Genomic DNA, 22,469 nt, shown 5'->3' on the forward strand with positions numbered 1-22,469 from the left:
CCAGGCACAAGTTCTCCTGGTAAGTCCTTCTTGGTCATTTTCCCTCTATCCAGTTCCTGGGGAAGACTCTCCCTCACCATAGCCTGCCTGGGGACTGAGGAGCAGCTGATGGCCAGTCATTCCCCAGACTCTCCTTACATTTCCAGAAGATGGTGCAATGCTAGCCTCATGAATATCCACCAATCACAGCCGTTCACAGAGTGGACAGCCTACAATAAGATCAGCCAGCTCCCTCTCCTGCCCCACTGATCACAGGGACCACACTTTCCTTCTCCTCCCTGTCCTGCTGAAGAACTCAAGGAAACCTTGTTTTTTCAGAGGAAGCCCTTCATGGCAACTTGCATCTGTGGCCCCTCCTTCTGTGACTGTGCAGTTGTGGAGATAAATCTTAATTTGCAAATGATTTACATGACGAATTCCAAAAAATTGTCCTGGCAGCACCACACAGGAGCGCGCACTCATCACCTGCTGCAAAGGCTGGGGCGCACGGTGTGGATGTTCTGCTGGCTTACATAGAGCCAAGGAAAATGTGGGGGGTTTTCTACACAGCAGAAATACAGACACATAGTATCTGAAATACTAATAGATTATTTTTTTTTTCTTAAACCTGAATTCATTTACAAGAGTCTCTTCTTAGCTCAAGCTTCATCACGTTCTGGGTCTCTAGGACCATACTGGACATGGTGGTTACAAGCCTTGAGTGGCAGCGAGCTGCACCGACTGACAGTGATGTAGTGAAATCTAGCCGAGGAAGCTACAGACCACCGTACCTGGCCAAACCTGGCTTTGACCAGCAGCGAACATGTTGAGTGGAAAAATTTACCATGTGTGAAAACTTTATCCAAACAGAGAAGTACACAACACCCCTGCTCAGAACATATTTAAGGAGTCTGAGCCTGTGCACAGGGTACTCCTGAGGAAGCTGCAGCCCAGGCTGACGCCACCCTGGAGAAGGGAACTTTGAACACTTGTACAGAAGATAGGGGTATGCTCAGAACAGCAGAAACCATCCCATGGGCCATTCCTGCTTCCCACATTGCTTGTCCCCTTGTCTGAGGGCTTGGGACACACTGAATGTGACAAAGAGGAGCTGGGATGAGGAAGGAAGAGGAGAAGCTAACGAGTGAGATGAGAATTTGTATTCAGGCATTTGCTTTCTCTGTACATTCACAGCAACTGCCAAAACTTTGTGTTGATTTAAAATAACATTATTTTTACATAATTCCACAGTTCAAGTCTGTTTGCCTCCAGCAAGAACCAACTCATTTCTTCCTTGCCTCAGCTTTGCCTTGCCACAGCCCAAAAGCTGATGAAGTTAAAATAGTATTTCACTTGCTTAGACCCAAAGAGAAAGGGTGGAAAAGAATAAAAATGGCAATTCTGAAGTTGAAAGCACTGTGTTTTCTTGAGGTACCACCCAAACTCATGTGTTAACTCGAGAAAGATGCAGTCCTCCTTCCTTCCTTTTCTGTCCTCAAAGACCTAAATAACAAGAGTTTTTCCAATCCATTTATTTTCTCCTGGATTCAGTCTGGACATCTTTCAACTTCAGAGGAGAAAGGGACACTATGATTATTTAACTAAGTAATCTGAAGAAATGCAACCTTAATACACGCACAATAGTTTAGATTCCACTATTGGATAAAATGTCCAAGAGAGACACTAAAAGCAAAAAATACCAGAAGGAAGTAATAGATCTTGTGACTGTCACCCCACATTGTTTTAGGATTCTGCACCCCAGAAGCAACTTCCCCTCCACCCCTTCCATCACTTTATTAGCACCCTTTATCTCTGAGTCAAATCTCTTACAAACATACTATGTATGAACGTTAGGGAGGATTGCTTAGGTATTAACCAAGTAAGCAGACCTTATGTCGATAATCCCCATATGGTTGCTAGGCAACAGGTAACCAGAAAAATACTGAGAATGATGAAAGTGGTAAATGTGTACAACATTCACAAATACAAACTGTATTAAATATTTCATAATTTACAGTGAAAAACAATTTATTAAAAGTATTTAATTTTCAAACTTCCAACAGGTCACAGTGAGTTACATTAAGATCCAGTAGTCTCTTCTCCAGGTGAACAGCAATACGTGGCAAGGCCCACTTTTTGAGATTTACTCTATCTGAAACATAAGATGAAAAGTCTATCAGCGATCCCAACAAATGTGCTGTCAGCTACATGGGGCTTAAAAGCTTTTTTTTTTCAGACTTATAACAAGAGTTAAAGTTCCCTGTACGCTTTTCTTCTGCTACACCTCTAATACATTTAAATTAAAACCTATTGGCTGCTAACATGGACAAAAATAGGACGCAGAAAAACCCCACATAAAGAATACTAATACTCAGGATAGTCATCAATGTATATCTTCTAGACAGAAGCAAGGAAAATAACATTGTTAGGAATTAATTATAACACGTTCAAGTGAGGTGGCTAGACAGGTCACTAGGGGGAAGGTGACGCAAACACAGCTTTTATTCTGCTGGTAACTTAGCCCATTAAACTGTTTTCCTGCTCATGGCTCATAACTCTCTACCCTAGTGTGGAAAACATGATCAAATGTTCAGCACAGCTGCCACCAACGTGATTTAACACTTATATATTAACAAAAAGAAACATAACATGTTAGCAGTGAATGGACTCCACAGAAGATTCATTACTTTGTTAGCCCATTAGTGTTTCTTATCTAGTGCCTGAAGTGCAGATCGAAATCCATTATAGATAATGACTGCACTCATCTTACAAAGAAAACACTGCCTTTAAACAGAAATGCTGCCTATGGAAAACAAACAAAAAAATCTCTTACCTGGGATATTTGTACAATAATTCAATAATAATTTCAATGCACACACTAGAAACAAAACAAACAAAAAACACCCCCAAAGCTAACGAATATAAGATCTTGTGAACAGCACCAAGAAGTCCTGCATATTTTTAGGATTCTGTAGTCTAGGAAGGTAAAAAAATTGTATGTGCAAAAGATTTTTTCAGTGCTCATCAGGCACTAGGCCTGTATTTATATTAAGATGTACATTTTTAAATTCAAATCATATAATATTGCCATTCTGTTATTTGGAGAGTGCTATAATGACAGCTGTAGAACAGAAGTTATCCATGAAAAAACAGTTTATTTCAACATTTTTAAAGCAAACTCAGTTTTTAAACAGGACAGGCCCTTCAAATCCTCATCTTGGCTAAGATAAACAAGGTTACTCTTCAAATTCTGCACAATTTAAAGCCATTATTTTCCTTCTTCCATTCCATTCCAGTTACATAATGGACATTGCAATGCAGAACTGCGTACTGCACAGTTATTTTCAATCTTGCACTTTGTGAGAGTGGTTCTGATCCATGGCTGTGAAGAACAGGCAGACAGTGGCTGTGATGAACACATGCACTCCCTCATAAAGTAGTTTTGGCGAGAAGACGCTCCATATGAACAGGTGGTAACGCAGACCTGTTACCAAAACAACGTAGATGGCAACTGGAACTGAACGCATTAGAGCGTAGCAGAAACAGCCGTGACCCACTGCCGCTGCATTCCTGGTAACAAAAACAGAGAAGTTCATTCTCAGGCAAACTTAGTAAAGACATCCATTTTCCTCCACTCTTTGGCATTATTTCACAGCACAAAGAATACTCACGGATCTTCACTATGTGTTAGAAAACTGATTATTGATATGACGATGTAACTAATAAAACTTGTCCTTATCACCTCTTTATATCCTACAATGTGCCTAAGTACCTTAAGTGTAAGCATAGCAACTGTCACTGCAATAAAGGCACCCGGTAGTTCACCTCACACTTAGAAGGTTCTATGCTTTTATGTACTTTGTTCTAATTGTTAAAGTCTCCATCAAGCAGTTTCAAGATAGCTTCATCTCTTGTTGGCCTTCCAGTGCCTTTCCACAGAATCTGGATGGTAAAAGGCAGAGAAGAAAGAGTTCAGTACGCTCCACAAAGCTGCCCAACCCATATTGCGGATAATCAGATGGAGTCTGCTCCCCTTCTAAAGGGCATAAAACTTGCCAGCATACACTGCTGCCTGTAGCCAGTAACTTTGTACAAAGCAACATAAAAACTGTGCTATTAGGAAACTTCGCAAAGCTAGCTAACATAACATTCTCCAGAGAATACTGTATTCTTAGCCTTACACAAGAAATACATTGCATTCCTGTCACAGCAGCTTAGCTCAGCTGGGCCCACTGCATTGCAAGGAACGTCTGCTCCATATGTGACCTACATGGTGCAAATCTGCCACGCTGAGGTATTCTGGTGGGTGACAGCAGTCAGATGAAAATGGAAGTGAAAGGGTTTTCTGCACTTTGATTGTTCTCCCTCCCCTGCGGTGCCAGCTCAAATCAGTGATGCTGGGTCCACTTTCCCCAAACCACATCTGCAAAGACTAATACACACCAAATTCAGATGCTTACCTGTTAATACAAAAGGAAGGAATAAAGCTATTTCACTGGAATAATAAGCAGTGAAATTTCCTCTCCCCATCAAAATCGTTTACATCATCAGTTCCCAAAAGAACACACTGGCCAAAAGCAGAAATGATTTACACTGAAATCCTGATCTGAGAATCTGTTCTGCTCCTCCTCGTTTTTAATTCTGATCTTGTTCCAAGTAATAAAAGTTTAAGATGACTAGCACTTCTGTGAGATGTAAATTAGTCACTTATGACTAAGTAAGCTACAGAATGCAGTATTTTACATAAACCATTAAACTTATTATTCTTTAAATCAAAATAATTAAGATACAGTCCTGTTTTCCATCGAAGTCAAGAGCAAAATTCCCAACACTCTCAGTGGAAGGAAGAACCGGTCATGAAAGCAGAACTGAAAAATTTGCTAAGAACAGCCAGTGTGAATCAACGCAAAACATACAATTCAGTTCATACAAAACTATTTCGCTCGCTGCTTAGCCAAGAAAACTGTGACTTGGGAGTGAACTAGGCTGCTCCCTGCTTCTGCATGACTATCTTAGTCTTCAGTGAGCCTGTGTAAATAACCAGCTTTATGTTTAATAACTGATTTTGTTGACAAGGATTAAACAAACTGCAGTTCACTCAGTCTTAGCTGTTTTCAAGATGATACGAGTAAAATCAGTATTTGTAGTAGTTAGATGATACAACTGAATAAACAGTGGAAATAGTTTTGGAGTTAGATAGGCAAACAGGCAATTTTTAAACCATTTTCTAGAGAAAAAAAAAAGCACTTCATAGACCAGCTAGGAGAAGGCTATCAATGGCTGTGGCTACCACACTTAAGCTCAATGATGAGATTTTCACGGGAATCCAAAAAGACAAAAGTGAGTGTGTCCACAAACTTATACATCCAGGTCTTTCAAGAGCCCTGCATTTTAAATTTAAATTTCAGTTCATATCTTTTTCCCTAGTTTGTGCTCACCTAACAACATATTTGGTACCCTATTGTGAGAAAGCTCCTAAAATTTATAAAATGGCTATTTTTTTTATTATGAAGGAACTGGCTGGAAGATTATTTTGAATTGAATTTCTGTGTGTTTACATCTTTGGCTCAAAAATTAGGAAGACATAATGTTTTAGATACTCACATTTTATAGTGGAATGAGAGCACTAAGTAGTCTTTACTAGTAACATTTAAATTCTTCATTTTCCCATTATGATTACTAGAAAAGAATCCCCAAATCAATCAGTAAATGGTATAATTCCTTCTGTATTCTGATATAGTAAAAATAATTAACTGTTTTCTGCTTATATAGTACCTTTACTTCCAAAAGGTCTCAGCACTTCTCAACAAAACATAGACACCTACCTGCAGAAGGAAATCTTTTGACAGTTTCACATTATAACGCAGCAGTGCAATTTAGAGAAGGCAACAGAAGCACACTGTATACACAAAGTTAAACTGTTAGTGGGGTTCAATAGCAGGATATTTTTGTTTATTTTGTAGCTGGTATAAGAGTTCACAGGCGTGTTGTTGCAGAAACAGCACTGGAATGAGTGAGCACAAGCAGTTAGACCTACTCAACTATTCTGATGCCACAGCAACAACAGTCCTTCAAGCACAGCACCATTCTTTCTTCTTGCTTCTGCCAGGCACCCAATTTGCTGAATAACTAATAGTTACTTTGTACACTCTCTCTGCTCATTCTACACACACAGAGTGCCCACAGGGTAGAGGGCTTCACCAGGCCACAGGGAACGCTGTGGCCAGGAACGAGGCTGCTGCTGGTAACACGACCAAGACAATCCAGATAGTTCAGCTGGTTCCTGAGTTATTCCAAAAGTCACCAGAAGAGCACAGAAAGCTGGCTATGGCATGGCACTCATGTATCCTACTGTTTATGAGCTGGATCAGGCAGTAATGAATAACCTTGCAACCTCTCAGTGCTGTTTCAGTGAAAACAATGAAAGATTACAGAAAACATCTAAAGCATCAACCTGTAACTACTGCATACTGAACTCTCTTTGCAGTAGTTAATGCCTTTTCTAATTCAAAGGAGAAGAGCATAGAGGAATATAAACTGTACATACTATCTTCTGACAGAACTAGCCCAATAGTAAGGGCTCTGCACAACGCAGGACTTAAAAAAAGTAAGCACCAGGCCTCTAATACTGAGCTCATATAGCAAGTTAGGTTCTGGGGACTTTAATAGAAACCAAAACAAGTTAAAGATGACATAACATATCCGAACTTCATGGGAGATTGAGACTGAAGACTGCTAGATCCAGAAAAAACAATAGCTTTAAAGATTTTTTGCACCAAAGAACACTACAGATTAACATCACCGAACACACCATATTTAGACTGCAAACATTAAGTATAGTCTACAGCACATATTGCTTTTCAATAAAAATTCTCTCTTAATTGAATATTTAATATGTAGAAAAATATGGCCAAGAAATTGTGCTATTAATAGGTTTTCTGCTTCTTTGGGTCTCCTAAATCCTAGCTGCCAATGTTTTGTCAACAAATCTTTCACCTCTCAATCGGTCTCTAAGGTGCTATTAAAATGGGTAATACAAGGTTTGTAAAATGAAAAAAATATTGTGCCAAAAACATGAAAGAAAACCAACTGTTTTCTTGCGAAAGGATGTCTCCCAGTTATATAGAATACTTAGCAGATGGTTGCACAAGTTTTGTACTTTAAAAATCAAGCAAAAAACCTCCACAGACCAACAAATGCTTCCACGAAGAATTTTGAAATACACAGCTTTACATTGTTCCAACCCTTGTTCTAACCCACCAAATTAAATAAACGTTTTAAAAATATTCAAGCATACAAGTGAGGAATACCCTAGGATTGTAACTTTTCTGGGACTGGGGGACGGGGGTCACGTCTGGAGGGTTTCAGTATGAAAACACCCAGCATTTCTGCCCTCCCAGCTCTGCTTTTCTAGCCAAATATCACTGCCTAGACTACCTCTTATTTGGGATACTGAATTTGCATATTTGAAGACAATTTTTACTGCATTAGCGACACTTTTCTTTCTAGGCTTTCTGCAGTTTCCGTTTGCAAGATCTCCTGTTTAGTGCTTTCTGAAAAATAGTTGTCACTTTGTTAATCTGTCCTGTATATATTAATAAAGGGCTGCAGTCAGAAACAAACCCTGTAGCACTCTAAGTGTCTGTCTGCGACATCTTAGGGTATCCGCAATCTGTAAGAAATTCCCCAGATCTAAGCAAATATCAATATACTTAGCAGCAAGAACAAATTTGTTACATCTCTCCCACATGCCCTACTCTCACCTAATATAATTCTTACAGGGCTATTTTAGATTATAGCACACAATCCTGCATCATCATGGAAAAACACTTTATGTTTTTAACAGATCCAAGGGAACTAAGAGTCCTTTGGAAATTTGCATGATCAACTCTGGTATCGACTATCAATCCGAACAATATTAATTCTATAGAGCCACAATTGTTGACACCAAACCCTACCAATGAACAGATGTCAAAAAGGGCAGTTGCCAGCAAGCTAAAAGGGTTGTCAAGCATATGCGACAACCATGGAAATTAAGAAACTTGGGGATGACAATTGATTTTCCTGTGCATCCTCTTTCCCAGTAAGAAAGATGGAGAAACTACAACTACCTAAGCAAGGTCAAGTGTCGATGGCAGTAAGTTACAGTGGACTGTAGTATGCGTGAAGTGTAGTATAGGGTTCAGAAGGCTCTCGTAAAGACTTATCTATAAAAGGTCATTAAGACATGAAACTTCAATTGTCTTCATTTCAGTATCAAGAGCAGGAAAAGTAGGATCATATCAACAGTTTTGCCTGTTTTCACTGCTGGCATAATCAGTTGTGCTGGGAGCTTCCTGTCAGAAAGAGAAGTAGTCTCAGTCACCCAGCAGAGGTAACTCCTCTGACTGGCATCCACTACTAGCAAACCTGCTCAGAACAGAGCTCTAAAACACAGGGAATATATCAATTAAGTTTCAGATTCCTTTTCTTCAGTCAGGCTTGGCCCTTGAAAATAGCTCCAGAGGAACTTGCTAAACTGGATACCTAACAAAGATTTATACTAGATTGCAAATAGAAATCCAATTATGTGGGCATTGAGCCAGAAAGTCTGAACAGCCACTCTGAACGGCTACTATCATCATTTAACCACTAGGGCAAGAAATCAACCCACACTTTTAGTAAAGGCTTCTAAAAATCTTGGCAACCTAACTGAAAGATGCCCACTAGATCCAATTCATCCCCTGCGTGCACTCATTTCCCCAAATACTGATCTTGTGGCAATCAACTTACAAAGGATTGCAAACCCTCTGCTTTTCAGTTTCACTTGATCAGTCCTGACCTTTCCTTATAGAAAAGAGAAAACACTTCATAAACTCAAACATCCATGTCTATTTCAGGATTGCAGGGAAAGAGATAGCTAAACTGCACTCCAGGCAACATAGCCATGTAATCTCCAGATTTCTTCATCACAAAGAAGCTACCCCTTTTCAGTAGGTACCTTTGACTTAGGAAACCAGCTTTCTCCCTATAAGCTACGATGGCTATTGATGAGTTCCAGCCATTCCTCAAAGACAGGATTTGCATGAAATCCCCAGTGCTCTGCTTGAAATGTTTTTCCTCACTACTTCTGTGGCAGGCCACACTGGTATATATGCAGCGACTGTTCCTGCCTGTTATCACTGCCTCAAGCTTTCCCATAAGGATCTGTTCAGGTTAATCCTTAGCATATGTTACTCTTTTCAGCTCTAGGAAAACCAAACAAGTTAAATCAGTCTGCTCCTGTTGACACTGGCCCAGATTTTAAAGTAACAAGCTATAACCAAATCAGTAAAATTCCTAACAAGCAAAACACAAATCATAATTATTTCAAGGCCCAGCATTAGTCAATTTTCTGCAAGTGTTCTTCCAAAATCCACTTAGCACTTCTGAAGACTTCTGGTAGAAAAAAAGCCTGAAGCATTTCACATCAGCATCATACATGCAGGGAATAACAAGGAAACTTGCACCTTAACAGAAAATGAAGTTGTATCTACAGGCTTTCCTGTCCACCTTTGTAAACAAACAGCTCTTCATCATCTTAGCTAAAGGTGTAAAGAAAAATTGTTTCCAACAATTTTTCTGGACAAGCAGGCCATAAAGAGACTTAAAATAGACTATTACGATGTTATTTAATTAAATTCAAACTTACCAGTTTAGAATATACGAGTCTAACAGGACACATGAACAGTGTCACGCAGCATTTCCGGAGACCTGAGGCGCTTATTTAAGTAATGGGTAGGAAATTATTTAAGTATGGGTAGGAAACTGGCCAACAAGGCCACACTCCATGATGGAGGCTTCTACTCAGGCTTTTACTCACCCTTTTACTTAAAGGGTGGGTACAAAGAGGACAGAGGTGCTCTCTTCACCACGTACCACGTGGAGAAGACAAGAGGCAATGGGTACAAGTTGCTCTGGGAGAGGTGTCATCTCAGTGTAAGAAAGACATTTTTTACAGTGAGAACAATCAATCACTGGAACAACCTCCCCAGCGATGTGGTAGAGCCCCCATCACTGGAGGTTTTCAAGATGCGACTGGACAGGATTGCTATACGATCTCATCGAAGCTCGCTTTCCCATGAAAGGTTGGACCAGATGATATTTCGAGGTCCCTTCCAACCTTATCTGTCCTGTGGTTCTGTGAAGCAATGCTTGCTCTTCTGCTCTGAGGGCAGAGTCAATTCTTTCTTGTATTTTTCCATTACAGTAACTATTTTTAAACTTGTGACTTAACAGCTCTCTCCTCAAATTACTCCTGCCACCCCAATAACATACACATTTGAGAAGAACTTGTGGACTTCAAGAAAAGGTGCGAAAAAAAAAGATATAAAAATCCTGGGTAACTGCATAAGGACAGTATTCCCATCAGTCCTACCCACATCTACCAGAACCAAGACATCAGTTATGTTGGCTACAGAACAGAGAAGGACAGAAAACTAATTGTGAAAGAGAAACAAACCTGCAAGTTAGAACAGTAAGACAAAGCTATTAACAGGAAAAGGTACAGGTTACATCTAGAAACATTTCAACAATAAACAAGTATGAAAGCAAAAGTCTATAAATACGGTCCTCTCTTTCCAGAATTGCCCCTCTGAATGGCTCTGCTCCTGCTTAAGCAGAGAACCCAGCATCATCATGCACCCTTACTAACTACAGAGAAGAAATAAAGTTGGTACTACCTTTCAATCTGAAGATTTCTGTTTCAGAATTAGGAGGAAGGAATATCCGAAGTACTGAAGAGAAAAGGGAAAGAATTCCTTCGGTGCAGTGTATAGTTCATGCAGTGTATCAGAATATTGCCCTTAACTTTCTTCACAGCTTTTTCTGGTGCAATGTGCAATGGATTAATCTTCAGAGATTCATTTTTCCTTGTGGTGCAATGAGATGACTTCTAGGATTATGCAAGGATACTCTTACTAAGCCCAATTATCATACATACTTTTTACTTTGACAAGTTTAGAGGAGTGTTTGACTTATAAATAATTAAAAACAACAATAGTCAATGTTAGCACAAAGATTGTAGAGCCCCACGCGCTTTTTTCTTGCAAGCAAACTAGATTACTGCAGGATCTGTGAACTCATACCCTAGGATCTCTGCAAAGGATGAGACAATGCTAATATCATGAAGACAAAAGGAACAATAAATAAAAATGGTTTCCCTTGGCAAGCAATTAAGTGCAAGGCCAATTTGATTTCTGAGGAAGATATCCTGGTATCGGTAGACCCTCTTCCTCACTGGACTCTAGCTGAAGAGAATGCAGAAAAAACAGCACAGGATTTTTCATGATGTAGCTTTGGTGATACTGTAACGCTAATCTTGTCTCTGACATAGAAGATGTAATTAAACTGACAGGACACAACTTTCAGAAGATTGCAAATGTTACTTTGCAGCTGGAGTATGCTCAGTGGTCAAGGAACCTAAAAAGGAGGAAAACATGTATATCACCTGTTGGAAAGAGAGAGGGAAGGAGAGAGAAAAGGAGACAGAAAGAATGAGGGTGATAGCAAGGAAAAGAGGGAGACTGAGAGCAAAAAGGGGAGAGAGAGGAGAGCAGAAACAGCTGAAAGTGCAGGAGGGGAGGGCAAGGGAAAGAGAGGAAGCAGAAGTGAGAAGCAGAAAATAAGCAAAAGTAAGATAAAGGGAGTCTGAGTGAGGAGACAGGGTGTGAGATACAGGAAACATGCAGGACTGACAGACCTGTAGTTCCTTGGTCCTCCTTCCAGCCCTTCTTGTACACGGGCATCACATTTGCTAACTTCCAGTCAACTGGGACCTCCCCAGTTAGTGAGGACTGCTGATATATGATGGAAAGTGGCCTGGTGAGCACATCCACCAGCTCCCTCAGTAGCCTTGGATGGATCCCATCCAGCCCCATAGAATTGTATGTGTTTAAGTGGTGTAGCAGGTTGCTAACCATTGCCCCTTGGATTATGGGAACTTCATTCAGCTCCCCATCCCTCTCTTCCAGCTCAGGGGGCTGCGTACCCAGAGAACAATGGGTCTTATTATTAAAGACTGAAGCAAAGAAGGCATTACATACGTCAGCCTTCTTGTCATCCTTTGTCACTATGTTTTCCCCCACATCCAATAAAGGATGGAGATTCTCCTTAGCCCTCCTTTTATTACTAATGCCTTTATAGAAACATTTTTTGTTGTCTTTTATGACAGTAGTCAGATTAAGTTCTAGCTGGGCTTTGGCACTTCTAATTTTCTCCCTGCATAATCTCACAACATCCTTGTAGTCCTCCTGAGTTGCTTGCCCTTTCTTCCAAAGGTGATAAACTCTCATTTTTTTCCTGAGTGTTAGACAAAGCTCTCTGTTCAGCCAGCCGGTCTTCTTCCCCACCAGCTCATCTTTGGGCACACAGGGACACCCTGCTCCTGCACCTTTAAGGTTTCCTTCTTGAAGACTGTCCAGTCTTCCTGGACTCCTTTGCATTTCAGGACTGCCTTCCAAGGCAGCCCCTCTCCTTGCCTTCTATCCAGCACTGGTGAGGCCACACCAGGAATAGCGTGTCCAGTTCTGGGTTCTCCACTACAAGAGAGATATGGTGCTACTGGATAGAGGTCAGTGAAGGGCCATTAAGATGACTAAGGGACTGGAACATCTCTCCTATGAGAAAAGGTTGAGAGAGCTGTGATTGTTTAGCCTAGAAAAGAGAAGGCTCAGGGATAATCTTACAAATAACTGAAACGAGGCTGCAAAGTGGGTGGAGTCAGGCTTGTGGTGCCCAGTGACAGGACAAGAGGCAATGGGCACAAACAAATACAGGAGGTTCCCGCTCAACATCAGGAAACACTTTTTTACTGAAGGATGACTGAGCACTGGCGCAGGTTGCTCAGAGAGTTTGTGCAGTCTCCATCCTTGGAGATATTCAAAGCCATCTGAACATGGTCCTCAGCAAGAGGCTCTAGGTGGTCCTGCTGGACCAGGAGGGTTGTACAACATGACCTCCAGAGGTCCCTTCCAATCTCAACCATTCTGTGAAGTGGGTAGAAGAACAAAAGGAAAGGAGCAAGACAGAAAGAGGTGGGCAGGGCATAGAGGCAGAGGGAAAGAAAGCAATTGAGAAAGACAGACGCAGAAGGAAAGAGCAAGAGGGAAAGAGAGTAAGTGTCAAAAGGAACAATCAAGATTGAAAGACAGGAATAGGGAAAGGAGGACAAAGAGCAAGCCAGAACGGAAGAGGGGAAACTGGATGTGAAAGAAAATCAGTGGGAAAGACGGTGAGTGAGAAAGTGAGACAGCAAGAGGGACAGTGACAGAAGAAAGTGAGCACAAGGGAAAGAGAGTGAGAGGTAAACAAAGGCAGCAAGAGAACTAGAAGCAGACAGGAGAGACTGTGCAAGTCAGAGCAATCAGGAGGGACAGTGAAACAGAGAGAGTGAGGGAAGGGCCCTGGGCAAAAAGTGAGCTGAGACAGGAAAAAAAATGAAAGAGAAAACCAACACGTAAAAGCGAAAGATCAAGCAAGAGGGAAGGAGAGGCAGAGGGGAGGGGGGACAAGATAGCATAACAGAGCAGCAAGGAAGAAAGAAGGGAAGAGTGAAAGAGAGCAAGTACGTGGGCATAGAAGACAGCAAGAGGCACAAAAGCAGAGTGAAAGAGAGCAGCCAAAACGGAAAGAGAAAGCAAACAAGGAGAGAGGTAAGAGGGGAGATAAGTGAGTGGGAAAAAGAGGGACACAAAGGCAGAAGTAGAGAGATAAAGAAAACAGGAGGGAAAGGGAGTGAGATGGAAAGATTGTGAGAGGGAAAGACAGGAGGACGGAAACTGATAGAGAGCAAAGAAAAGCAAGAGGCAAAGACAGTAAACAATAGGGAAAGAGGGAAAACAAATGAAAGAGAGGGGAAAGCAAGCATAAGAGGCAAAGAGGGATGGAAAAGTAAGCAAAAGGGCAAGAGCAAGAACAAAACAGAATGAGTGAGAGGCAAGGACAGAGAGCCAGAAAGAGGGATGGAACGTGAGAGAAGATGAGGGCAAGTGAGAGGGAAAAGAGGGAGCAAGAGAAAGAAGAGAGAGAGGAAACACACATTGCAGGAGGTTTTTAGGCAAGAGTAAATAAGAGTGAAAGAGTGAGCATGAGAGAACGAGGGAAAGCAATGAGAAAAAGGAAAGCACAAAAGAGGAGGTAAGATCTGCAAGGCAGAGAGCATACTTAAGAGAGAAAGCACACATAAGGAATAAAGACTGAGTAAAATAAAGAAAGTGGGAAAAGCAGAGAGAGAAAGCTCAGGGGATCAAGGAAAAGAGATGAAAAGAGCAAGGGAAAGCGCATGTGCAGGACAGGGACAGCATGTGACAGAGAGGGTAAGCATTCATGTGAAAAAAAAGGAAAAGCTACGTAAGAGATGGGGCAAGAACACACAAGAGAAGGGAAGAGCACATGCAAGAAACTGTATAAGAAGGAAAGTACAAGAAAGGGAAAGCATGTGAGAAAGGAAAAAAGCACATGCAAGAGGGAGATTTGAACAAAGGGGAAGAGCGCATGGCAATATGCACATAAGAAAGACGGAAAGATCAAGAGATCAAAGAAGGAAAAAGCAAAAGAAAGGAAGCAGGAGAGCAAGATGAAAAGAGTGAACGAATAAGAGGGAGAGAGTGAGCAAGAGAAATTGCAAGAATAATAAAAAGTACATATGAGTGAGAAAGTGTGCATGAGTGTGGAAAACTATGCACACGAGCACAGGGAGGTGCACGCAAGATAGAAAAGGGACACACAAAGAGAGGGAAAGCCCACAAGAGTGAGACGAAAAGCACACACAAGGAGAGAAGAGCATGTGTATAAGGGGAAGCATGCAAGAGGGGAAAACATAACAGAGAGGGAAAGTGTGTGAGATGGAGGGACAGACAACAATTGTGTGTTCACGAGAGAAGGAAAGAACGCTCAGGATAGGACAAAAAAGGGGAAAAGCAAGACAGAGCGGGGAAGCACATCTGCGCAGGGGACAGGGAAAACACAAAACAGGGGTCAAGGCCACAACACAGAGAGAGCAAGCATGTGACAGACTGAGAAAGTACAAGCGCACACGAGGAAAAAGAGAAAAGTGGGACGGAACATGCAAGAGAGAGGAGACATGCCTAAGAAGACAGGAACACACATGCAGGGAAGTATGGCAGAAAGAAAGAAAGTCTGTCACAGAGGCAGAGGGAAACCACAACATGGTGGGGGGAAGCTGCAAGAGAGAGAGTACCAGAGAGGGAAGGGGTGTGTGAGACAGAACACAGGCAAGACAGAAAAGGAAAGTGTGCAAGACAGAGAAAGCATTGGGGGGGGGGGGTGTATGGAGTGGGGTGAAGGGAGAGAAATAGAAAGCACATCAGTGAGAAAGGAAAAGTACAAGAAGCAGAGAAAAGCACAAGACAGAGAGAAGAAACAAGCATGCAAGAGAGGGAAGGAGCGTGTGACAGTAAGAGAGATGGAATATGCCCCCAAAAAAGGGAATGCACACAAAAGAGGAAAACAACACACAAGAAAGGCCAAGACGGGAAAACATGAATGGGTGAGACAAGGAAAGCATGCAACACAGAGTGAAACCATGAGAGAGGGACAGTGGGAGAAAGGAAGAGGCATCATGAGTGGGAAGGGAAGGCAAAGCACACAAGAGGTAAAGCTCAAGACTCCAAAAAAGATGGAAAAGCAAGACAGCAACAGAAAAGAGTAACAGAGCGAAAAGTGCACAAGACAGAAAGCTTGTGTGAGAAGGAAAGCTAAAGAGAGACATAAGAAAAAAGGTGCATGGGATTAGGAAAATATGCAAGACAAAAAGCATGGCAGAGGGAAAGGTACAAGCACAAGAGTGGAAAAGTATGCAAGAGAAAGCAGGAAAGTTTGAGAAATTAAGATGGGAGAAAGAGCAAAAGAGAGCAGAAATGAGATGGTGAGTGTAAAACAGAGTGAAACTGCAGCAGAGGGGAAATACACGACAGGAAAATCACAAATGGGAGAAGAGAAGCACACAGTAATAAAAAAAGTGTGAGAGCAAGAAAGCCTGCAGAAGCATACAGCAGGAAGGATTGAGAAAAGTGCACAAGAGAGAAAAAGGACACAAAAGAGCAGAAAAACATGGCGGGGCATGCATGCAGGAGAGAAACCACAAGTAAGAGAGAAAGCACGTGTGAGAGAGAGTGAGTGCATGTGTGTATGCAAGAAAGAGGAAAAGCGTGCATGAGAGAGGAAACGGGTTGCTGCATATTCACAACAAAAAGCAAGTGCAAGGAAGATGTAAAGCATGTGAGAGATGGAAAGCCCAAGAAAATGAAACCACATGCAAGATGGAGACAGAAGTGCACAAAAGAGCAGAAGAGAGTGTGTGAGAGAGAAAGCATGAGTGACAGAGGGAGAGAGGGAAGACGTACACATGACAGAAAAAGGCCATATCCTAGAGAGAGAGAAAAGCATGCTAGAGAGAACGGGAGAACATGCAAGACAGAGAGAGAAAGCATGAAACAGATGTAAAGAACAAAAGAGGGGTAGAGAAAAAATGAGAGAGAAACACAGAGAGCATGTCTGCAAGAGAGTGTCGAACAGCATTAAGAAGCAAGAGACAGTGAGTGGCAAAGAGTGCTGCAAAAGAGAGGGGAAGAGTGCATGAGAAGGAATACATGCAAGGAAGAGAAGCCCCAGACCTCAAGAAAAAGACAAAGACAGGAAAGTGAGAGAGCATGAGAGAACAAGCAAGAAAGTAAGAGAGAAAGCATAAGAGGGACTCAAAAAGCATGCAAAAAGCAAAATGGGGGGACTCCTCCCCATTCCATAGGGAAGGAGCATATCAGAATTATTGAGAGCTAAAGCATGAGAGAAAGCGTGTACTGGGTCTGTCTGGGATGGAATCAATTTTCTTCATAGCAGCTCATATGGTGCTGCATTTTGGATTTGTGATGAAAACAGTGTTGGTAACACATCAACATTTTAGTTATTGCTGAACATTGCTTGCATATTCAAGGCCTTCTCAGTTTCTCATGCTGCCTCCCCAGTTCATAGGTTAGGGATGCACAAGAAGTTGGGAATGGACACAGCCAGGACAGCTGACCCCAACTGACCAACGGGATATCCCATAAGTTGTGCTCAGCAATAACAGCTGGGGGGGAAAGGAATATGGGGGGATATTTGTGGTTACAAATACAAGATATGTGAAGTGCAGGGGAAACTGCACAAAAGAGGGGAAAGGTGCAACGGAAAGAGCAAGAGAGGGGAAATGCATGCGATGAAAGATGAAAGATATGAGGGAGGGAATGTATGGAAAAAAGAAGAGATGTTCATTAGAGACAGAATGCACACATGAAAGAGGGAAAGCATGTAACAGAACAGGAAAGTTCACAGTGAGATGGAAAAGTATACAAGAGAGCATGAGGGACAGAGGGAAAGGGCTGCATGAGGAAGGGAAAGTGTGCCCAAGAGAGCGAAAGCACTGGAGAGAAGGCAAAAGAAAGGGAAAGTGCATGAGATGGGATACACAAATCAGAGGGATAGCATATGAGAGTGAAAGCACACAAAACAGAGCAAATATGACAGAGGGGTTGCAGAAGTGAGAAGAGTTAAAGTGTGAGAGAGGGCAAGTGTGCAAGAGCTCAAGCATGCCAGGTTAAACGTAACAGCACCTGCAAGAGAAGGAAAGCACAAACTGGAGAAACTGATACAGAAAGGATGTAACAGGGTGAATATGAGTCAAAAAGCTTGTAAGGCAGAGGGGGAAAGCTTATTCAAGGGAGGCAAAAAGTGTGCAAGAGAAAAGACCATGCAGTAGAGGCAATGAGCATGCAAGAGACACAAAGTATGTGCAAGACAGGGAGAGCGCTTGTGAGAGAGGCAAAGTGTCCAAGAAGGGAAAATAAAAAGTGGAAATGTGTGGAAATTATGAGAAAGGGGGAGGGACAGTGAGCATGAAAGAAATGTAGGGGCAGTGAGAGAGAGAGATAAAGAGATGTAGGGACAACGAGATAGAGAGATGCACAGAGAGCAAGACAGGGAGAATGAAAGGAACAGTGAGGCAGAGGGAGAGCAGTAGGGACAGTGGAAGGGAAAGAGGGGAAGGTATGGGGTGAGAGGGGAGGTGGGGAGGGAATGAGGGGCAGTGGTGGGGGGAGAGACCAGGCGGGACAGTGGGAGAGAAGGAGTGAGGGGAATAGACAGCACCAGCAAGGAGGGACGGAAAGTGACAGAGGGGGAGGGACAGACGCTGAGAGGGAGAGAAGAAAGAACACAGAGAGAGGAAGAAGGGACATCACATGAGAGGAAAGAACAGCAAGGGCAGGGAGAGACACAAAGGGACAGGGAGGGGGCAACAGTGAGAAAGATGGGGACCATAAGACAGAGAGAAACAGGACAGCAAGAGAGACAGAAGGACAGCGAGTGAGATAGACAGGGACAGCTAGTGAGAAGAGGGACAGGGAGACATGGGGGGAAAAGGACGAGTGGGGAGGAGATGGGGACAGCAAGGTGGGGGAGCCAAAAAGAGAGACAAAGCCAGAACAGAGGCGGGGACGGGGGGGATAGGGACGACTGACGGGAGGTGCTAGAGGGCCAGTCAGGGTGGAAGGGGAGAGACAGAGTGAGTGACAAGGCAGGTGGGGGGGGGGGGGAGGAAAGAGTGAGGGGCAAACGGCCTGCAAGAGAGAGGGAGGGACCACGAGACAGACAGACAGACGGGTCCGGGGGGGACAACATGTGAGAGTGACAGAAACTATGTTTTCTGTCAGCGAGTGCAAAAGTGTGTGAGAAAGAGAGGGAAAGGCTGTCTGTAAGAGAGTAAAATGGTGGGGAAGCGAGGAGGGGGGGGGAGACAGAAGGGAAGCAAGAGAGAGGGAGCGCTGGGGAGAGAGGAAAAGGGGAGGTGCTTGACAGCGAAAGTGGGGGGGGCAGCGAGACAAATAAATGAGGGACTGAAAGACAGGTATGCAGAGCGGGGGGGCGACTGGCAAGTAAGACGGTGAGATGAGGACTCAGCAAGAGACACAGAGAAAGCACAAGGAGAGACGAGAAGAACAGGGCAGAGACGGGTTGTGAGCAAGAGACTGAAAGCATGTGCAGGAGGGAAAGCGCAAGCTAGAGAGGAAAGGGGTGTGAGGGATGCAAAAGCATGCAAGAAGGGGAAAGAAATCAAAAGAGAGAGAATGAGAGAGGTAAAAGCATGAGAAAGATGTGAGAGAGGGAAAGTGCGTGAGAGAAGTGACAAGCATGCAGAAGCTGGAAGGCAGAGTCGGGTAGGAGGCTCAGGGAGAGGCTGGAAGAGAGAGAAGGGGGGAAGGACCGAGGGGGCGGGGTGAGAAACCTCATTAGAGAGACGAAGAAAAGCACATTCGAGGGAATTCGCGGGGGCGGGGAGGAAGGCTTGAGAGTGGAGAGAGAGGGTAAGCTTAGGGGAATAAGAAAGACTGAGAGAGCAAGAAAAGGCAATGCTAGAGAACGCATGTGCAAGAGAGGCAAGGCTGTGACAGAGGGACGCAGTATGTGAGGGAGAGAGAAAAAGGTGACAGGAGAGAGGAAAAGCATGTGATTGAGGGGGGAAGTGTGTGAGAAAGGGAAACCGACAGAGAAAATGCGTATCAGAGAGAAAGCAAGGTTAAGGGAGAGGGAAGGCAAGGGAGAGGGACAGAAGCAGGGAAGCAAGAGAGAGAGAGGGAGAAAGGAGGGTAGGTACAGGGAAAGATGGGAATAAGGGGGGGGAGAGAAAGAGGGAGGGGAATAGGAAAAGAGAGAGGGAAAACAAGAGGAAGGGAAAGCAAGAGGCAGGATAACAAGAAATCAAAAGGGACAGCGTAAGAGAGAGAGGAAAAGAACACGGAAAACTGACAGCGGGAGTGACAGTGCAAGCATGAGAGAGGAAAACCATGTGCCTGGGAGAGCATGCAACAGAGGGGGAGAGCAGAAGAGCAAAGGGATACAGAGAGAGGGGGATGTACAAGAGAAAGCTGACACACACAAGACAGTGAAGGCACACAAGGAATCTATCAAAAGCAAGAGAGGGGGCAAAGTGAGTCCGGGAGAGAGGGAATGCACATTGAAGAGAGAGAGCATGAACATCCAAGATGGGCATATGACAGAGAGGAAACATACAGCGAGACTTTGAGGGTGGCAGAGCACTGGAATAGGCTGCCCAGAGAGGTGGTGGAGAGAGAGAGTGGGGCAAGCCACACAACAGAGAGGCAAAGCAAGTCAAAGAGGCAAACCGTGTAAGACATGGGAGTAGGAAAGTGTGTGAGGGAGAGAAGGAAAGCAGTATGAAAGAAACACATGTCTCAGAGAGACAGAAGAAAAATGTGTGAGAGAAAAAGTAGGAGAGGTGGAGAAGAAGGAACGAGGCAAAGCAACAGAAAGACAAAGGAAGACAGGGATAGGAGGTGGTGAAGAAAAGCACAAGTGAACGTGCAAGGAAGGGGAAAAGTGCAATCAAAAGAGAGGACTGTGTGAGAGAAGCAGAAAGCACATGAGAGAGGGAGAGCAAGATAAAGAAGTTGAAAGCAACAGACATGGAGAGAGAAAAGCACCTGAGAAAGAACAAACATGCAAGACAGAGAAAGCACATGAGAGAGATGGCAAACGAGATAGAGGCAAAGGGAATGTAACAGGGAAGGCATGTCTGAGAAAGAGAAATAACGCGTGTGAGAGATGCAAAGCAGGACATGCAAATGGAATGACAGAGACATAAGCGTGCAAGAGAGAGGGAGTGTAAGGGGGACAGGGAAGGGAGAGAATGGTGGAAAGAAGGAGGGAATGGGAAAGAGATGGAAAGAGCTAGAAAGAGAGAGGGAAACAGAGAGAGGGTGGCAAGAGATACAGAGGGTTAGCATGAGAGGGAGAAGAAAAGCACAAGTAAGATACTGACAGCACGAGCAAAAGGGAAATCACATCAGGGAAGCAGGAGCAAACAGGAGATCACATCAGAGAGACAGGAAGTACACCATAGAGTGCAACAGCATGTGAGAGAGGCAAGGCAAAGCACATGCACAAGAGAGGCAAGGCACATGCAAGAGATGAAGCATGTCAGACCAGGTGACCAAGACAGGGGGAAAGCTTGAGAAAGAAATCTGAGGAGAGGGAGGAGAGGCAAGCACATAAGGGAGAGAGAAAACATGCCTGAGGCAATGGGAAAGCAAGAGACACAAAGAGGAAGGGGTAGCAAGAGAAAGAGAGAGGGATACTGAGAGAGAAGTAGGGACAGTAAGCAATAGAAAGAGAGAGAGCAAGCAGCAAAAGTAAGGAAAGCATGAGCAAGAGACTGCAAGCATGAGCAAGAGGGAAAGTGCACGCAAGACCGTAGAAAAATGTGTCAGAGATGTAAAAGCACCCAAGGGAGGGGGAAGCATGAGAGAGAGCGTGCTAGAAAGTGAAAGTGACGATAGGTAAGTGAAAGAGAAAGTAAAAGCACACAAGAGAGGCAAAGCATGTGAGAGAAGGATAAAGGACATGAGAGAAACAGTGTGAGAGGCAAAAAGCATTAAGACAAAAGGGAAAGCATGTGAGAGTGGGAAAGTGAAAGAGGAAAGTGAGAAAGAGCAAAAGCAAGGAGAGTGAAAAAGAGAAAGAAGGGAATTGAGGAAAAAAAGGATAGTGAGAGAGAGAGAGCACAAAATAGGGAGCAAAAGTAAAAGAGATGAAGCATGAGTGAGGGAAAGTGCAAGCAGAAGAGAAAGGGACTGTGTGACTGAGAGAAAGCATGCTAGAGAGGGAGGAAGAAAGGGAGAAGCAAGTTGCCCAAACCACGACACAAGTACAAGAGAAAGAAAAAACATGCAAGACTGTGAAACTACAGAGAGATGCAAAGTGCCTATGACGGGGAAAGGGCACTCAAGAGAGGGAAAGCCAAGAGAGAAGAAAGCAGGTGACAAAAAGTATGCAAGAGAGGAAAAATTATACAGTGGAAAAGTGCATCAGAGAAAGAGCAATAAGAGGGCTAGTGAGAAGGAGAGGTGAAAACAAAAAGGGATAGAGAGTGAAAACAGAAGAAAAGTAAATTGAGAGGGAGAGAAAAAGGCTGGGGGGGGAGAGGGAGAGAGTAAGAGAGTGAAGCAGGGGAGGCAAGAGAAAGAGACAGATAGCAGGGGCCAGAGCATGAAAGGGAGAAAAAAGAAAAATCACGTGGGACAGGAAACATGAGCAAAAGGAAAAACTGCAAGCAGGAGAGATTAAATTATGCAACAGGAAGAAAGCATGCAAGACGAGGAAAGAATGGGAAAGCAAGACAGAGAAGAGGAAAGCAAAAGAGTGAGAGGGAACAAGAGAAAAAAACACACAAGAGAGGTAAAGCACACAAGAGACAAAAGGGAAGCATGAGAGAGAGTGGGTCTAAGAGTGAAAATGCAAGATAGACAGGGGTAGTGGGGAGCATGCTGTGCAATAGAGAGAGGGATCATGAGCAACAGAGAGGAGAAAGCACGAGAGACAGACTGAAAGCATACATGATGGAAAGTACATGCAAGAAAGGAAATGTTTCAGAGATGGAAAACTATGGAAGGGATGAGGAGAAC

The 22,469-nt window shown here is 43.4% G+C and overlaps 1 protein-coding gene across 2 annotated transcripts in view; it reads right to left on the minus strand.

The window, feature by feature from the left end:
- Positions 1-1,989: 1,989 nt before the first annotated feature.
- Positions 1,990-22,469, minus strand: part of PIGG (phosphatidylinositol glycan anchor biosynthesis class G (EMM blood group)) — a 90,562-nt gene continuing 70,082 nt past the window's right edge. For both annotated transcript variants that reach the window (XM_074569070.1, XM_074569071.1), the window contains one exon: positions 1,990-3,549. In XM_074569070.1, coding sequence (XP_074425171.1) covers positions 3,324-3,549 — 226 coding nt within the window. In that variant the 3' untranslated portion in view covers positions 1,990-3,323. The remainder of the gene's footprint in view (positions 3,550-22,469) is intronic.

The sequence above is a fragment of the Larus michahellis genome, chromosome Z, assembly GCF_964199755.1.
Source record: "Larus michahellis chromosome Z, bLarMic1.1, whole genome shotgun sequence".
Classification (NCBI taxonomy): domain Eukaryota; kingdom Metazoa; phylum Chordata; class Aves; order Charadriiformes; family Laridae; genus Larus; species Larus michahellis.